The 13335-nt window shown below is 38.4% G+C and overlaps 2 protein-coding genes and 1 long non-coding RNA gene across 4 annotated transcripts in view; 2 read left to right on the forward strand and 1 right to left on the reverse strand.

The window, feature by feature from the left end:
- Nucleotides 1-563: 563 nt before the first annotated feature.
- LOC115006218 (uncharacterized) lies at nucleotides 564-2900 on the reverse strand. The gene is made up of 3 exons (XR_003832041.1): nucleotides 2768-2900; nucleotides 1322-1610; nucleotides 564-681 (listed from the first exon to the last, which is right to left on the reverse strand). It is a non-coding gene; the product is annotated as an uncharacterized LOC115006218 (long non-coding RNA).
- A 48-nt stretch (nucleotides 2901-2948) lies between these two features.
- On the forward strand, nucleotides 2949-8505 carry LOC115006217 (actin, alpha cardiac-like). The gene is made up of 7 exons (XM_029428335.1): nucleotides 2949-3098; nucleotides 5344-5483; nucleotides 6134-6458; nucleotides 6648-6809; nucleotides 7088-7279; nucleotides 7406-7587; nucleotides 8099-8505. Exons 2-7 carry the CDS (start codon nucleotides 5355-5357, stop codon nucleotides 8240-8242), a joined length of 1134 nt encoding a protein of 377 aa, XP_029284195.1. The 5' UTR covers nucleotides 2949-3098; nucleotides 5344-5354; the 3' UTR covers nucleotides 8243-8505.
- A 2193-nt stretch (nucleotides 8506-10698) lies between these two features.
- The window catches only part of LOC115006251 (centriole, cilia and spindle-associated protein-like), a 7919-nt gene continuing 5282 nt past the window's right edge, over nucleotides 10699-13335 (forward strand). For both annotated transcript variants that reach the window (XM_029428380.1, XM_029428381.1), the window contains exons 1-2: nucleotides 10699-10824; nucleotides 12506-12891. In XM_029428380.1, coding sequence (XP_029284240.1) covers nucleotides 10814-10824; nucleotides 12506-12891 — 397 coding nt within the window. In that variant the 5' untranslated portion in view covers nucleotides 10699-10813. The remainder of the gene's footprint in view (nucleotides 10825-12505; nucleotides 12892-13335) is intronic.

Consider the following 13335-nt stretch of genomic DNA (forward strand, 5'->3'; position numbering starts at 1 on the left):
AAGGTGATTCTTAAAGCCTTCAGCTTCGTTTCTGTGCGTTCTGCTTGTGTTGGAGACTAAATACAACTTTGATAAAAGATCGTTAGTTTAAAGCAATGATCCAAATAACAATGGATATTAATCAAGTATAATATCTTCAGAAGTGACGATATTACCAGCAAATCACATCATTTGTTTTTAAATCCTTGTTTTAAAAAGAAAAGTGTTTAAGATACTAAATCTGAGTGCAAATCATTTAAAATCCTGTACTGAAGACATTCGGGTTAATTAAAAGATATTAGCACATCGTCTGGCGGCCGAATTACAACATAATATAAATATAATACCAGGCATGAAAAAGAAAACTTTGTGTAACTTGTAAACTAACAAAGTACTGTACTGAAGTACTTTTACTTTATTTAAGCACTTAAAAGAGGTAAATGTTGTTTGTTTAGTTACTTTGCAGATTCAGATGAGAGATCTGATGTCGGAGCCTTCGTACCTAGAAAGTGACACAAACCTGATCCTGTGGACTCCACAAGCTGTCCCGCATCAGTCGGGACTTCCTCCCGTTTGGTGACGAGGGGCAGATGTTGGTTATAAATAGATTCCTTGGCTGACTGCCACCCTGACGGGGGTCCTCCGTGATGATCCACTTTCACAGATACAGCGGCTGCAGGGTGCATTCAAGGTCCAGCTCGCCTGAAAATAGTGAAAGTAGGTTAGATTAGAGACGCATGACGGCTCTGCTCTGAACCCGGAAACTAAACCGTTAATAGAAAAATATAATTCAGTTTAATCTAAACAGGATGGCTGACAAACGGTTAAAGTTGCATCATTACGAACAGTCTCCCCAAATATGGGTCCAAATATTTGAAAAGGTTTGTTTCCATTTCTGGCTGATTTCTGGTAAATTAGTAAAACAAATAATAAGAGACTGTCCTCCAAAGAAGACCAACACCCACAAAGTGTTGGAGCCGGTTTTATTGTGTGTACAGTGTATAGTCAAAACACCCTCTGTAGTCAGTAGAAGATATAGGACTACAATTCCCACTACGCCCCAGCCAATTAAGAGACTTGGATTTGGACAAAGTTCTCAACCGTTTATACGTTTATCTAAGTTTGCTTTTCATTTTATTTGACTTTTGACTTTTATAAAGGCCTTTTTTCTTTGTTGAATGAGTGGAACTATATTTTATGTTGACTAACTACACAAGAAATAAAAACATCTCATAAAAAAGTGGCATAGTGCAGTATGTCATTACAAAAACGGTCATAAGATATCCCATAAAAGTGTCAGAACATAGTATGTAGAATGTCTGCAGCTCTTCTGCACCACCACCTCCTGGATGGATGATCACAGTCTCGTCGGCCTCCCCCTGCAGCTCGGTGAATCCCGACATCTTTGTGGATCTCAGTTAGCAGTTGGATAAACACGGCCGGTCTGTTGGCTCAGTCCTCCCAATGCAGCTGTCCGATGGGTTGGAGGTCCCGAACCTCTTGTTTTAGAAACTTAGCGTGAACGTCACTCAGCTGTTGTGTAGATGTTGTTGTTCCAGCTTCCAGCTGAGCAGCATGACCTCCACACAAACCTGAAATAAATCTCAGGGTGTTGGATAAATAAAATCCACCTGAAGCCAAGATAAGAACAATATTCAGTCATGTTTTTAAATCAAACATAGTTAAAAGTTTATTTACTGAGCCGACATGATGATAAAACTGAGTGGCTGACAATAGCAGCTACACTTATTTAAATTAAGTAAGTCTGACACTTCAACTCCTTTCAGTGCTGATCATACTTATAATGCAGATTTAACTCGGCCCTAAACACTTCAATTGAACTTTTAGCGCTTCTATTTTAACAGCTACTTCTTTTTAGTAATTCTGTTAAAACTTGTCACTTCATTTATGCTCATTTTAATGCTTACACTTCAACTCCTTTCAGTGTTGATAATTCTGATAATGCCTATTTAACTTAACTTACTGTTTCACTTTCACACGCTTCCATTTTAACTTCAACTTGTTTAAAATGTCTTTCCATAATTAAATTTCAGGTATAACTTAATTTACTTGAATGCCTTTAACTTCAGCTGATACTGCAATACAACAAACTAATCGTTTTGAATGTTTCAAATGGTTTTTAGCAGAACGTGCTAATTTAATAAAGAACATTTGACTTTCAGTAATACATTAGTTCGAAGGAGTAACATAAGGTAACAGTCACAGTAGGATGTACAGTAACACGTGTTACTTTACCCCAACAAGGGGGTCATATTATGGTTTAGGAAAGGTCAAATTATGGATAATGTGAAATATGGAAAATGTTATATATGTATTATTTTTTATGTTAAACATGGAGTATTTTATTTCTGAATATTTACAGTATATTTGCAGTTTTTTGTAAGTATGATGTTGACCTGTATATAGAAATAAGACGTCATTGAGTCATTTCTAATAATTATTTTATTTTAGGTTGTTTGTGATTTACGTGCTCCTTCTACTGTCAAATAAACTGAATTTATAACCATCACCAACAAAAAAAAAGTTTTATTACCTAATAATAAAAATACACTTTTTACATTTACAAGTTGAAATGATCATATAAAACACTTAAAGTATACATCACACAACATTATTACATTAATACACTTTTTTATGTTGTCAAATATAACAAAAAAGTCTGATTTTATCTCCGACCTGGGTCCCTAAATAAATAAAATAAGTTTTGAATGGTGTGTACTTTCTGTATGTGTATGTGTGTGTGTGTAGTAGTAGTAGTACTCCTCACGCGCCGGTAACGGTCGCTGAGTCGGGCTGGTCTCGCTCCATACACGGGCTCGAGCGCTCAGCGGCAGACTCGCGGGGGCTTCCTCTCCATATATGGCACTCCCGGCGCGCGAGTCTCTTCTGTGTGCATGCATGCGGCCGACCAAATATGGACGACGGGGTCGGTTGAATTCCTGTCGAATACTCGGACATTCCTAACGGCTGTCTGGGAGGACGGAGTGGTATGGAGGACAAGGTGTATATAAGGACCCCGGTGGTCGCTGCCTGTCACCCCTTTAGCTGGAACCAGCAGCGGTTAAAGTTCCCTCACTGACAGCCGGAGACGAGCAGAGGTAAGCGGCTTGGAGGAGCGGGGCAGCGGGGTGGGCTGGGCGGGTGGAGAGAAGGAGAGAGTTGGAACTAGCTGTTGAGTTAATGGAGTCTGGCTTGTTGTAAATGTAAGTGGGTGAAACAGATGGAGAATAATCCCGGACTGAGTGGTTAACTGATGGTAGCTGGCAGTGAAACGCAGCCGGCTTCTGGTCACCTTCCGCGGTTAGAAACAGCAGCTTCTGTTGTGACAGGAGCCAGACCTGCTGCTGCATTCAGGCGCTGTCGGAAGTTCTAGTTTTACATCAGAATGCCACAAGAAATATCGTCAAGATGCAGTTATGGAAGAAGTATTCAGATCTTTTACTTAACTAAAAATAGCATTACTACAGTGTAGAAATACTGTGTTACAAGTAAAAGTACAAAAGTATTAGCATAGAAATATACTTAAAGTACCAAAAGTAAAAGGCCCATTTCAGAATAATGTTTGTTATATTATCAAATTCTAACGATTGATGCTTTAATGTGTACACTTTAATGTTTCAGCTGGTAAATTTGGGGCTATTTTGTATTACCTAATATACTGCTCTCTATTATCTTTAATGATACGTCATAATTTATTAGTAAAGTTACAAAGCAAATGTAGTGAAGTAAAGAGTACAATATTTACTTCTGAAATGTATTGGAGTAGAAGATTAAAGGAGCTTAAAAATGGAAACACTCAAGTAAAGTACAAGTACCTCAAAATTGTACTTGTGTGTTTCTGAAATGTAATGTTAAGTGTACCGTGTAAGCTGTGTCATAAATGAGTGCGTGATCTTTTTACGTAATACATGTTCAAAATGTATGAATGAATCAACCTCCAAAATCTTTTCTCGCAGAGCTTTTTACAAAAAGAGGTTGTTTTTAAACTTTTGTGTTTTTGGTCAGAAATTATACATTTGGAAACAAAAAAGTAGATAATAAATCAAAATGTGTTTCCATTCATAAGAAAGGTTTTACACAATGTAAATGGGAGGCAGCCTAGATCCAAAAAGTGTATATTGAAGTAAAATATAAAGAAGAACAAAAAGAAAAATGGAAATTATATTTTAAATGTTTTTTAAATGTAATTATAGCGTTCAGTTGTGTAGACTGTGTTTTTAAAGTCTGAAGGAAAGTAATGTATTTTTAGAAAATGGACTTTGTGAATAAAAATATTAACAAATACAATTATAATATTTAGTGACACATGCATAATGTTTGACACAGTTGGTGTACTACATTTAGCCAGTTTTTGTGTTTATATATATTCCTCACAAAGAGCACTTGGATAAGCGATATCAGTTTAAAGTTCAGATGTAGGAGTTTATGAGGAGCACTTGAAGGCATCATTACACTAAACGAGGGTTAATGGTGTTTCTGTTTGCTTCTTAATAACTCCATGTGATTACAGGCAGAGTAAACTGTTTCCAGCTCTGGTTTAATGATAAACAGGACCTGAACACTGCAGAGCTGGGAGAAGATATTTAAGAAGACTGAGTTATAGTCATTATCCTTTTTATTGTTCATACAGTTAATAGAACAGGGAATGTTGCATAGGGAAAAACTGATGTTTTTGTTGACCAGCTGTTTGTCATCATACTCCACAAATAAAATATAAAGCAATAGTAAATAATAATAATAATAATAATAATAAAATATTGTCCCAATAAAGAACAACAGCACAAAGGTCTTCCTGTGGTGTAAGAGGATATAATGAGAAGCCAACAGTTAATTCATTTAGGTCAAAAAAGGTTGTTTTTAAACTTTTGTGTTTTTGGTCAGAAATTATACATTTGGAAACAAAAAAGAAGATAATTTAATGGCTAAGGGATGAAAAACTACTGCTTGTAACTTTGTTTTGAAAAGTGTTATATAAATAAAGTTATCATCATTATTATTATAAACATACTGTACATCAGTGTTTGTTGACATGATGTGTCAAACAACATGTTGGTCTATGGTTGTTGGATATAGAGCTTTGTCTATGGGGATTATGTCTTTATTTACATCACATATCCACATCTCCGGTATGGTAGGAAATCCTGGTTATTTATGTGCATTCAACTTGTAATCATAACATTCAGTTGGCACCTGCGGGCCGCTGAAGGCTAGACTAAACACAGTGGCTGTTTTGTGTTTTAGTTAGATGTTAAAACTCAGGTCTGACAAATGGCTAGTATAGATAAATGTTTTCCTCCAGTGTATCTGCTGTTAACTCACCACCTCCTGACTTTTCTCCTCCAGAAGCCGCAGACATGTGTGACGACGAAGAGACCACCGCCCTCGTCTGTGACAACGGCTCCGGCCTTGTGAAGGCTGGCTTCGCCGGGGACGACGCCCCCAGGGCCGTGTTCCCCTCCATCGTCGGCCGCCCCCGTCACCAGGTACATATCCCTAAATATCAAAGTCAAACAAAAGATCTATCCTTTTAAGATAGTCCCATGATGTCCATCACTTCATACACACAGGCTCTGACCCTTGACCTCCTGAGTTTTTAACTACTTTTAATTTAGTTTTTCTCACTATTTCTGAATAGCTCTAATAATTTCCCAGATTCTTGTAAATGTGTTGAAGACTTTATTCTCCTCAAAGGAAGGTGAAGTCACTTTGGTATAAAGTCTAATGATGATTTGTACCACCTTAAGACCTTCTCTCTACCGCCACCGTCAGGCCAAACATATCTATGTAAACGATATCAGCAGAATTATACTCTATTCAGCACTTTCTTGATTTACTTAAATACATTTTAAAGCACAAAATAATTCCTGTTCTGTTCTTTTGTTTATTTCATTTGAATTTTTGGAAGTTACAGTGAAGAACACATGTACTGCAAGTTAGATAAATACAATAAATAACGAGGATGAAGAAGAGGATGGAGTGTGCAGTTTACAATTTGGGACCAATTTGTAAACTTTACGGGAGTAAATCACTGAAAACTGGATTAGATTTGTACAGCGTTTTAGATGTTGATGGACTATATTCATAAGTTATAAACCTTTAAACAACATCTCCACGTGTTTCCTGCTCCCCTCAGGGCGTGATGGTCGGTATGGGTCAGAAGGACTCCTACGTGGGCGACGAGGCCCAGAGCAAGAGGGGCATCCTGACCCTGAAGTACCCCATCGAGCACGGCATCATCACCAACTGGGACGACATGGAGAAGATCTGGCACCACACCTTCTACAATGAGCTGCGCGTGGCCCCAGAGGAGCACCCCACCCTGCTGACGGAGGCCCCGCTCAACCCCAAAGCCAACAGAGAGAAGATGACCCAGATCATGTTCGAGACCTTCAACGTCCCCGCCATGTACGTGGCCATCCAGGCCGTGCTGTCCCTCTACGCCTCCGGGCGTACCACCGGTGAGTCGGCTGTCACACTCATACTTTCTAGATCTTTTACTAAAGTAAAAGTATCAATACCACAGTGTAGAAATACCATGAAGGAAGACGTTATAATTGAGAGTTTCGATCCTGTTTTGACCCTCTCATCACAGACTGGATATAAAAACCTCTTCCCGCCTGTTAAACCTGAACTGTTTCTGCTCTCAGGTATTGTGCTGGACTCTGGTGATGGTGTGACCCACAACGTGCCCATCTATGAGGGCTACGCTCTGCCTCACGCCATCATGCGTCTGGACCTGGCCGGTCGTGATCTGACCGACTACCTCATGAAGATCCTCACAGAGCGTGGCTACTCCTTCGTCACAACCGGTAAACGCTTCACGGTCCAGTTTTACTTTAACACCTAAAACCTTTTTATTCTGTTAGTGTTTGACTGTATGTGATCACATGTCACTATTTCACATCGTGGTCAAAAGAATTCATGACAACTATAGAAATGTGGGGAAGAAATCTAATTTATCTCGCACTAATGTGTGTGTTGGGGTGGGAGACGAAGGGAGAAGGATTATTCACACGATATTATCATATGTATGTTTCCCCCCCCCCCTCTTTGGGCACAAAGTCTGACCTTTCCTCTCTGTTTCCAGCTGAGCGTGAGATCGTGCGTGACATCAAGGAGAAGCTTTGCTACGTGGCTCTGGACTTTGAGAACGAGATGGCCACCGCCGCCTCCTCCTCCTCCCTGGAGAAGAGCTACGAGCTGCCCGACGGTCAGGTCATCACCATCGGCAACGAGCGCTTCCGCTGCCCGGAGACTTTGTTCCAGCCCTCCTTCATCGGTGAGTAGCGTGAGCTGTTTTATCTCCGCGTCCTCAGACGTGAAAATGACGTGATGACTGAAGACAGCGTAGCAGCTTTTCATTCATGTCATTTCTAACCTGATTGTCTGCCGTGCACCTGCACAGGTATGGAGTCCGCCGGTATCCATGAAACCGCCTACAACAGCATCATGAAGTGCGACATCGACATCCGTAAGGACCTGTACGCCAACAACGTGCTGTCCGGCGGCACCACCATGTACCCGGGTATCGCTGACCGCATGCAGAAGGAGATCACGGCTCTGGCTCCCAGCACCATGAAGATCAAGGTAACTAACTCTACGTCCCTTCAGGTTGTACACACACTATATCACACGTTTCATCACAGTACGACATTATATTAAGTCGGCCACGCTACGATTTTGATTGGACTAAATTCAGCGACCAGCACAATTACATCGCTGATGAAAACTTATGATCCTTACCGTTAACTTTGATTTATGTTTTGACGTTTTGTACATTTAGGATGTTTTGTAGGTAAATGTTTAGCAGCTGCTAAATGGAGCATGCAGTGAAACTATTCAATCTTAGCAAATCTGCTTTGTTTATTGCTTCGTTCATCCAGTGTCTTAAAAATAAACCAAATAATTAGTTTTGAAGCCGGAAAACTCATCAGCTGACTAAGTGAAGTGGTGACAGCTTCAGTGTTTTAAAGCACAAAGTCCATTACAGTGATCATTGAGTCGGATGTATGATCATCCTGTCTGTTATAATGTGATTATTATTATTATTATATGTTATCAGGCATTAAAACCAACCTGATTTCTCTCTCCTCTGCAGATCATCGCTCCTCCTGAGCGTAAATACTCCGTCTGGATCGGAGGCTCCATCCTGGCCTCCCTCTCCACCTTCCAGCAGATGTGGATCAGCAAGCAGGAGTACGACGAGGCCGGTCCCAGCATCGTCCACCGCAAGTGCTTCTAAACACGACGCCTCCACGAGCCCCTCAGGATCCAGAGCTGAGGCGCTGCGGTCCCAGGACGCTGAGACAACATCCTCTCTTTGATCATGCTGTGGCGTCTAACCTGTACATATGTTATTTATTCCTTCTGTTGTGTATGTGATGTTTTTTAATGTGAATGATGTCCGGTGTGAATGTGAAAGCTTTGAGGTACGACACTCCAACTGTCCGTCCAAAAAGAGACAAAAACACAGAAAAGACCAAAAAGAAACGAGACAATAAAACAAATAAAGTCCATTTATTTTCACGTTGACTTCTGTCTGTTATTTTACGTTTTTAGGGTTAAAAAACATCCACATATCATCCAAATATAATGATATTATAAAAGGTTTATGTTGATCTTTTTATACCCAGTGGTGGAGGAAGTACAGTATTAACACCACAGTGTAGAAATACTCCAAATACTAGTAAAAGTATAATTATTGATGCATTAATGTCTTCATCACTTGTAAAGCTGGTAAAGATGAAACATGAGCCATCGAGCATTAGAAACCTCCCCCTGCTGGTCCGAATCCAAACACATGAGTGAAACCAGATTAATAATACACTTTATGAAGCTCTTAAAGCTCCAACGCAAACAAAGAGTTCAAGTGCTGAAATAAATCACCTGTGAGCCAAACTAAACAATGTCATGATTGTTAATATCCCCGACCTGCTGGCGGTTAATGAATATTCTCCTGGCTGTCAGAGGAAATACTGAAGCCTCTCTGAGCCAAACAGTTGGGGTTAGAGACTTTAAAATATTATTATTATTAATAATGTTATTAATAATAATAATAACAGCAACATTAATGATGATGTAATACTAAATTATAATAATAGTAATAATATAAATTATTATAATAATAATACCATTAATTACCATAATAATGATAATAAAAAAATATTAATAATAACTATGATACTAATAATAATAATAAATACAGAATTAGGCATGTAAATGTAATACTTTTCCGAGTGATTACTGAATATTGGTCAGGATAATTCAGCAGTGGAAAGTAACAAAGTACATTTACTCAAGTACAATTTTAAAGTACTTGTACTTGACTTGAGTATTTCTATATCATGCTTCTTTATACTTCTACTCCACTACATTTCAGAAAAATATTCTTCTTTTACTACAGATTCTGTCAGTTCTGAAAGCACTGGATCCTACATTTCCCATAATGCAATTTGACAACATTACTATGACATTGTCAGGGTAATCTTTTTTAGACTTGACAGGAGACAATACAAATGTTGTGGTAGCCCTTTAACAGATAAGGAGCGACTAACCTTTAACAGTTAAATGAGTTTAAAAGTCGGATCCCTGTTTCACCTGTTACCGTCACTGCACAGATGGGAACAGGGCACGCATGCGCAGTCTGGTCTCTGCATCTTCCCTGAGAAATCATATTTTATTACTACAAAATGTTTTGCTCCGCTCCATCAAACACGCGGGAGTTAATCCGGCCTGTAACGGAAGTATAACATTTATATTTCAAAATAATGGTTAAAATGAAATAACAGTTTAAATATTCCACTTTGTCTCAGTTTGAGGGGCGTAAATACATTTGCAGAAGCAAGTTGTTTACATTCATTGAATGGCCAAAAGTATGCAGACACCTTAACATTACACCTACATAGCCTATATTATTGTTGAACATATCATTCAAAAACATTGGATATTAAAGGATATGTTTACATTTTTTTCAAGTTATCTTAAAACAGTAAATAGTACATTTACTCGAGTACTGTACTTAATTACAGTCATGCTACTTTGTACTTCTACTCCACTATATTTCAAAGGGAAATAGTGTACTTTTTTCTACACTACATTTATCTGAAAGTATTAGTTACTAGTTAGTTTGCAAATTTAGATTTTTTTATAAATCAATTAATACATTAGGGTATATTATTATAGATCAAGCTACCCAGCAGTATATAAAGTAATTAAAAATAAGCTCCATCTTTACCAGCTGCAACATTAAAGTGAAGAACACAATAATGCATTCATAATTATAATCTAACACGATTATATATTATTCTGAAATGGACCATCTTGCGAAAATAGGTTATTTTACTTTTGGTACTTTAAGTGTATTTTGATGCTAATACTTTTACTTAAGTAAGATTCTGAATGCAATACTTTTAACAAAGTATTTTACACTGCGTTCTTGCTATTTTTACTCAAGTAAAAGATCTGAGTACTTCGTTGTAAGATATTACTTGCAGTATATCGTAAAGAATAATGCGTATTTATATATCATTATTTCAGTCTCGATGTAGTAATAGAAGACAATGAATTGTATAACTCTTTTTTTATCACTATCCCATAATGCAGAGGTGATTAGTTTGAGGTTTCCTCGCAGTTTTATTCTGAAAGGTTACGCCGGAAGTTGTTTGCAGTACGTTAGCTAGCTTGTAGCTCGGCTCCGCTCGGCTCCGCTCGGATCTCGGTGTTGGCTGTCAGTCGGATTTGGAGCGTAACGGAGCGATGACCGCGGGACTGAAGGGACGGACTGGGCTTTAGAATCAGACTGGACCCCCCCGGAATGAAGTGTGGGTGAGTAAAATGATATCCGACTTTAACACATAACCGTTAGTGTTACATTTGTACACCCTCACCGTGTTTACTAACGGGGCTAACGGAGCAGGCACGTGAGGGTAACGGCTGTGTGATGGCTGTTCTCACCGTATACAACGGTTTTCACTCGATAATGTCCATTTAAAACTCATATCTTTACACTGAATGTCATTTTCTTCATCTACAAAACACATAAACGGCTGTATTTTGTTTTTCTGTGGTGTTTTTTAAACGCAGAAATTCTGAAAATACGATGTTTTGGGGTGTGACCCTCCAAATACACTGTTTCAGTTACGGGAAGAAAAAGAAACACTTATAAATTAGCATTTATTTGTCGATGTTGTTCTTGGATCAGATGTAGGCCAGACACATTAATAATTAATGTAGTTTATTTTCACTAAACATAACAGGTATTTATTTATATATATAATGAAATGTGTGTGTAGGCGGGAGGAATATATGGTGTGTTATTGTGTAGTGTAGTGTGAGTACAGTCAGTAGTAACACAGTCAGTAGTATTACAGTCAGTAGTATTACAGTCAGTAGTAACACAGTCAGTAGTAACACAGTCAGTAGTAACACAGTCAGTAGTAAGACCATAATAAGCCTCAATCCTTTGCTGGGAGGGTAATCTGGTGTGGAGGGCGGGTTTACAGGTGCACCACACTACAGGTAGAAGACATGCAGGTAGATCCTCTCAGAAACCTACAAATACATTCATTTGTGCAGGTACTTGTACTTAACATGAGTGTTTCTTTTAATGCCACTTTCTTCTTCTACTCTGCAACATTTCAGAAGGAAATATTGTATTTTCTCACTGCTTTACATTTATCTGACAGCACTAGTTCTGTTCTGTAAATGTTTATTTTAATAGGGACAAATACAATACACGTAGAGAATGGCACAACAATTGTCCAATGCAATATATCACAATACAATATATCACAATACAATATATCACAATGCAATATATCACAATGCAATATATCACAATGCAATATATCACAATGCAATATATCACAATGCAATATATCTTATGCATGTATTTACGCAGCGGGACGAGTACAGTTTAAGTACAGTTTATACGACTAGCTGATCAATTAGCCGATTGAAAATGAATGAATTATTTCAGTAAATAGGCCTAATTTTCATGCAAAACATTTTATTGTTTCATCTTAACAAATGTGAAGAATTGTTGCGTTTTCTTTTAATACATTTGACAATTGTAATATATTAGTATTAATGTTGATGTTTGGACTGCTGGCTGGACAAAACAAACATTGTGAAGGTGTCACTCGCTCCACCAAACAGTAAAATCCTGCTTTTACATTAATGCATGAGGAATAATAACCTAATGATATAATATATAATAGTATAACATATGTTATATGTGTCATACTTGTACTGTAGTAACATCTTCAATGCAGGACTTTTACTTGTTATGGACTATTTATACAGTTTGGTATTAATGCTTTTACTTTAGTAAAGGATCTGAATACTTCCTCCACCTCTGATTATTGGCAAGATACTATCTTATAAAAACACCAACAGGTGAAGTTTGTTTCTCTTGTGATAATAAGCAGACTGCATTGCTCATCAGCTCTGTTTGTATTTTATTTAGTAAATGTCATTGTTTTATATTCTCCTCTGCTTTCCACAGGGATTTGAACCAGACAGAAGCAATAACGAGAACCATGGTGACCAAGAAAATCCGGACGGAGTATATGAAGAAGTTCAGGGATCCCAAGTGGGAGACGTTTTCCAAATGTTACGAGGACTCTCTGAAGTACCGTCTGACCCGGCGGGTGATGGAGCATTCCCACAAGTCCTGGTTCTGGGAGGGCTGGGACAGCAACTCTGACTCCAGCGGCTGGTCCACGCCGAGGCTGACCAGGAACAAAATCGCCCCTCTGTCCCTCCCACCAGCGGCGTCCTCGGAGGTGAAGCAGATGTTGTCCAACCCCGGGCCGAAACAGCCTTCTGAGGACAGAGAGACTGAGGTGGGACATGGTGAGGCGGCAGTCGTGGACGCTGCACCACCCACAGGTGAGGAGACTGTGACCAGTTCTGACTCTTATTTAAATAACGGAATTATCGTTTAAATCATTTATCAAGGAAAAAGTAATATTTCGGGGTTTTTGGACGTTTATCAAACTAAACAAGACATTTGAAGACGTCCTTTGTGAATTTCAGAACTTCTGAGGGACATTTATTTATTCCACATGTCTAATGTTGCATAATTTAATGAATTAATAATTACAATAAACAACAGATTAATAGATCATAAGAATATTGTTTTGTATCAAATAAGCTTCAGTCTGAGTTTAAGCATTCAGAATTATTTCTATATTTGGAGAGCACAAAATATAAGAAATAATAGAGCTGCACCTAATGACCAACTTTCACTATCAATCAATCTGCTGATTTTATTCCAAACTCTGAAACTCTTAATGAATATGTGTTAAACAAAACCTCCCAGTCGATCCGGAG

This window comes from Cottoperca gobio, unplaced genomic scaffold (genome assembly GCF_900634415.1).
Source record: "Cottoperca gobio unplaced genomic scaffold, fCotGob3.1 fCotGob3_70arrow_ctg1, whole genome shotgun sequence".
Taxonomy (NCBI): domain Eukaryota; kingdom Metazoa; phylum Chordata; class Actinopteri; order Perciformes; family Bovichtidae; genus Cottoperca; species Cottoperca gobio.

Excerpts from the sequence above, each read along its gene's own strand:
- LOC115006217 (XM_029428335.1), top strand. The coding sequence starts at position 5,355 with ATGTGTGACGACGAAGAGACCACCGCCCTCGTCTGTGACAACGGCTCC. Across the intron at positions 6,459-6,647 it reads CGCCTCCGGGCGTACCACCG|GTATTGTGCTGGACTCTGGT; the intron begins GTGAGTCGGCTG and ends TTCTGCTCTCAG. Across the intron at positions 7,588-8,098 it reads CCAGCACCATGAAGATCAAG|ATCATCGCTCCTCCTGAGCG; the intron begins GTAACTAACTCT and ends TCTCCTCTGCAG.